General features: G+C 28.1%; 2 protein-coding genes across 4 annotated transcripts; one reads left to right on the top strand and one right to left on the bottom strand.

Annotated features, from left to right (window-relative positions):
- The first annotated feature begins 981 nt into the window (after positions 1-981).
- LOC116771187 (ADP-ribosylation factor 2) lies at positions 982-2,936 on the top strand. The gene is made up of 4 exons (XM_032662960.2): positions 982-1,144; positions 1,267-1,529; positions 1,604-1,729; positions 1,809-2,936. Exons 1-4 carry the CDS (start codon positions 1,078-1,080, stop codon positions 1,893-1,895), a joined length of 543 nt encoding a protein of 180 aa, XP_032518851.1. The 5' UTR covers positions 982-1,077; the 3' UTR covers positions 1,896-2,936.
- An 82-nt stretch (positions 2,937-3,018) lies between these two features.
- Positions 3,019-4,958, bottom strand: LOC116771186 (enoyl-CoA hydratase domain-containing protein 3, mitochondrial). Of its 3 annotated transcripts, XM_032662957.2 has the most exons (7): positions 4,781-4,957; positions 4,591-4,703; positions 4,269-4,404; positions 4,099-4,197; positions 3,886-3,977; positions 3,577-3,665; positions 3,019-3,413 (listed from the first exon to the last, which is right to left on the bottom strand). In XM_032662957.2, the coding sequence occupies exons 1-7, from the start codon at positions 4,796-4,798 to the stop codon at positions 3,124-3,126; spliced, it is 837 nt and encodes a 278-aa protein (XP_032518848.2). In that variant the 5' UTR covers positions 4,799-4,957; the 3' UTR covers positions 3,019-3,123. The 3 variants fall into 3 exon arrangements, with proteins under 3 accessions (XP_032518848.2, XP_032518849.2, XP_061379189.1); XM_032662958.2 differs by lacking the exon at positions 4,099-4,197 and having other exon boundaries at positions 4,781-4,958; XM_061523205.1 differs by lacking the exons at positions 4,269-4,404; positions 4,781-4,957.
- Between the last annotated feature and the right edge of the window lie 295 nt (positions 4,959-5,253).

Genomic DNA, 5,253 nt, shown 5'->3' with positions numbered 1-5,253 from the left:
GAGGGGCCCCACAAACAAACGACTACGCATTTTATAAAAAAAATAGGTAATTTTTATTATTTATAATATGAAGAAGTGTCAGCGTTTTTCTTTTTAGAACATTGTAAATACGTAGAAATGGTTTTGTTAATGTTTGTCACTCTTTTAGGGAAAAAAACTAAGTACAAGGATTTTTAGACGACCACTTTTATTTTGTTTTATTGGTTAACCCTTTTCCTTTTTTATATTTATAGATAAATAATTGTTATAGCAGACAAAAAGTCTCATAACTTTCAATTTAAAACTATTTTAAACTCTACAAATTAACAAATTACACAATGTATGTAGCTCTAAAATTACTCATTTCTGACTTTTAAACACCGATACGTTTTTACATTTTAATGATCCTTTCTATATTTTATAGGTTCTTTTGATATAACGATATGATTTATATCATATGAATGTTATTTATATCATATAATTTTATTAACTACCTTGCAAAAGCGATGATTGTAAAAAAATAAACATTAATCGTTTCAATTTGGCTCTTCAGAAACTAATTCAATTAATGTAATCAAAAATATTGGATCAATTGCATGTGAATGACAATTCTACCGGTGAAATATTATTTAAATAAAACATAGAAAGCAAAAACTTTGTAATGTATGTTCCTAAATAGATTATAATTTTAAATTGAGGATATAATATGGTACACCACAAGCCAGCGCCTTAAAGTTACAATATAAAAAAATATATATTATATAAGTTTGAACGCAGGTTTGCGGGGCATTGATGATTATTATGCCTTTACCCATTTTTGATCTAAAAATTTTAATATTGTCTATGGTTTTTTAGATTGTTATACTAAATTTTTATTATATATTATATTTTTTGCAAAACATATTAAATAGTTATTTGTCATTTTAAATATAATTTTTTTAATATATAAATAATATATTATGTCTCACTTTTATAATTTCATCTGTGACGTTGTCCGCGTTGACGATTGAGGATTGACGTATAGGAATCATCGGTTCTTTAACAAGGGTATATAATAGTGATTTTGTATATAAGTAAACCAACAGTGAGCTCAGAAACATGGGTCTCACAATTTCTAGTGTTTTTACTCGACTATTTGGAAAAAAACAAATGCGTATCCTAATGGGTAAGTTTTTATAAGCTATATTGAAATTGCGTCGATATTTTATTACATTCATTATCTTCACGCATTCTAGTTATTTATGCTTCAATGATAATCGTATTTAATAAATATTCTTGCTTTTGCAGTTGGTCTTGATGCCGCTGGCAAAACAACAATACTATATAAGCTAAAACTTGGTGAAATCGTAACCACCATACCGACTATTGGTTTCAATGTAGAGACGGTTGAATATAAAAACATTAGCTTTACTGTTTGGGATGTCGGCGGCCAAGACAAGATCAGGCCATTATGGCGCCACTACTACCAAAACACACAAGGACTGATATTTGTTGTTGATTCAAGTGATACCAAAAGGATAGCAGAAGCCGAAAATGAACTTGCTAATATGGTGAGTAATGCTTGGAATATCTTGTGTAATTTTATGTGTAATTTTTGTGTAATAACCATTATTTTTTGCTTTAGCTTAAAGAAGATGAACTTAGAGATGCTGTGATATTAGTATTTGCAAACAAGCAAGACATGCCTAATGCAATGAATGCAGCAGAACTTACAAATGCCCTCAACTTGAATAACTTGAGAAACCGTCGTGTAAGTATATATTCAATATATTTCTAGTTTCTTGCGCACTACAAAACATGGAATACAATAAAGATGTTGTTGTTTTCAGTGGTATATACAAGCTACGTGTGCCACACAGGGGCAGGGACTCTATGAAGGTCTGGACTGGCTTTCAAATGAATTGGCAAACAAGTGAGCTGGTTAACAACATGGGGATTACCATCAGTCCTATAAAAATAAATTTTCAGAGTCAACAGGAGTTTCCTCTAATACCTCTTAATTGGAAATATTATTTAAGTTTATTTAAAAAATTTACTAAGTAACATAATATCACTCTTTTGATTGATGTTTCAAATCAATAAATATTTATTATTATGAACGGACATACAAAACTGATCGTCCTATGTGGCTACACACATGAGAAACCACTATTTTCAATTATTTCAGTTCTGAAATTGATTGTAGCTAAGTTATTCTGGCTCAAGGAAACATAAGTTTTTTCTTTTTGTACTTTACTTTCATGTGTTAAATCTGAGCCACATCCAAATAATATATATATATTGTATTATATAATTTTGCATTCCATTTATGATTCGATTAATAAAATTGCCTTTATAAAAAAATATTTTTACACGTGAAGCAAATAATAACAGGCATTTACCGCAAAAAATCTAAATTGTAAACTGATGCCCTTCAAACACACCAATCTTTTTTAATTTTCTTAATATGGTAAATCTATCGTCATGTCTGATTAAGTGTAAAAAATATTAAAAAAAAAAATGAAACCTACAAGACATAAAGCACAAAGATTTTTGAATCTTGATAGGTAACATTCGAATAACTATTAAAATTAACTAACAATGTTTGTACCCCAAAGTTATTAAGTGCCGATATCTGCGTGCTTTCTACATGGTATGTTTTTTATTTGAACTCGCACCTTCAATATAATAATTTAGTTTTTGATTTGCACATACAGTAAGTTCGATATAATTTAAATATAATTATTCATAGATAAAAAAAAAATAAACGTAAACGACTTTTATACCAAGAACAGGAATAATAACATTGAATATTCATATTTATTGATGTTGTATCCATGAATAACTATTTTATTGTCGTTGCAAAATAAATGTAAAAATGTATGGCCAAAAATGTTATGTGAAAATGCTTTATGTCCTACATTTTGCTTTGAATATAATATTATTGTAATGGCGAATAAATATAGGTGTACATAAAAGGGTTTTTTTTTTTTATAGTCTATAAGTTAAGATTTCTTATTATTAGAAATTATGATATAATATGTCTTAATGAATATCAGATTTTGAATATTTTAAAATATATTTTATGAACACATAAAAAACTCCTTGTAAAAATTTTATGAAACAATTCTTTGCATGAAAATTAAAAAGCTGTAACAAAATAGTCTACTTGTGATTCCATACAGCTTTACGTTTTTCTACAAAACTGTTTATTCCCTCTTGTCCGTCAAGTGAGTTTATATTCTTGACCATGATTTCTTCACCCAGTCTGTACGCATCTATAACATTGAGACCAATCTGTTTGTAGAAAAACTCTTTCCCAAGTGATATTACACTTCTACTTTTACGTTTAATCTGTTCAACAGTTTCATTAACTTCAGAATCAAGCTTTTCAGCAGGTACAACTTTTGTGACGAGTCCACTTTCATAGGCTTCTTGAGCACTTAAGGGCTCACCTGTGTAATAAATTAAAAAATATAAGAAATATTTCATAGTCTTACAAAAAAAATACGATAACTTTTTTCCTTTTATTGTTGGAAAGTTATTCTAACAATACATTTATTGAAACAGGATGTTAAAAACCAATTAAAATATATGTGATAGTTTTTAAATACTCACCAGTTAACAACATATACATAGCCCTCGACTTAGGGACACTTCTGCCGATAGCAATTCCTGGTGTCGAACAGAATATACCAAAGTTAGCACTGTAAACATTAAAACTAGTAATTTTCATGTATACATAAATTCAAAAAAAGAATACTAAACTCGCATTAAAATCAATTAGCAAATGTAGAGAGCAATTTCTTCAACATAAGCAGGATTCAAAAATGCAATGTAGGTATTAACTTAAAAATTAGCATCACTTAAATTTTTAAAAGATAATTCTGGAAACAGAAAATTATTTACTATGTCCAATCCTATTACCCTGGGGTTGAAAATTTGCTTTTGTCAGAGCAAATTATAATGTCGCAAGTAGCCACTAACTGACACCCAGCCGCTGCTGCAAATCCATTAACCTAGAAATTAAAATACACCGTTTATACCACAAAGATATGAATCAAATAATTTAGTGTAGATATGAAAATAAAAAACTACAAGTTCTTAATTTAAAAAAATATCCATAACATACTATTACACCTTTGCTATAACTGGAACTGGACTTTGAATAATGGAAGTCATCAATTCAGTGGCTTTTTGAAATATTAATTTTTGTTTCTCTAAATCCGATGAAATTTGCTGAAAAATTAGAAAACAATCTGTGATAATATACATTATTTTAACAGTTTGAGGAATAAAGAAAAACTTACTAATTCCTTTAAATTATGACCAGCGGAAAAAACATTACCCTTTGCAGATAAAACAATAGCTCGTAACGAAGTATCTCCTTTATTGAGATTTAATGCTTCTATAAGGCTGTTCATCATATCTAGTGACAGTGAATTTCTATGCAAATCAAAAAGGGAAATGAAATAATAAATACGTGTGTGAAATTAAAACAAACAATAGCAGAAGAAAATAATAAGCTCACAAATCATGTAAGTTTTACATGTTAGTTGTCTTATTGTATATAATAAGAGTAATTGGCAAAGGCAAAAAAATTATAATCAAATTTGACCTTTCATCACTTACTTTGTTTTTTCGTGATTCAGCGTAATTTCTCGCGTACCATTGTTTTCTTGCATTAACACGTATTGGTTGTGCATATGACGAGTTAAAATTGATGAAGGCCTGATGATATTTTTCTGTATCATATTATATTTAGTTACTTTAGTTAATGTACACTATTTTCCCCCTTTTTTTAAGAAAATCAAATACTTACTTGGATGATGCAAAACATTTTAAATATTAATATATAATGAGAACCAAGATATTTGTCCAAATCTTATTATCAGTAATGTCGAGGTAATATTTGACCGCTCTTACATACTTGATACTAGTATTTATTTTTTATTATCACTCTCAGTAATCAATTATGACACATTGTAATAACTAATAAGGACGTTGACAGCTGATTACATGACATTTCGTTTCAATGTTGTTGTTGCTTACATCGTATGATAGGAAAAAATGTAAATATTTATGTATGTTTTGTATTCCTCGAATTATTTTAATTTTTTTTGTGAATTTTACACCTAGCTTATTAGTGAAAAGAAATATGACTTTTTATTTTGTAGATTTCCAATATTGAGAAGACATATCTATTGCGATAAATCTTTTATGGTTTTATTTACCAGCGATAGTGGTCATAACAAAATTAAAACAATACCTGTTTAAGTATTATATATTTAATGA

Source organism: Danaus plexippus, chromosome 17 (genome assembly GCF_018135715.1).
Source record: "Danaus plexippus chromosome 17, MEX_DaPlex, whole genome shotgun sequence".
Classification (NCBI taxonomy): Eukaryota; Metazoa; Arthropoda; class Insecta; order Lepidoptera; family Nymphalidae; genus Danaus; species Danaus plexippus.
This window is presented reverse-complemented; position numbering and strand designations above follow the sequence as displayed.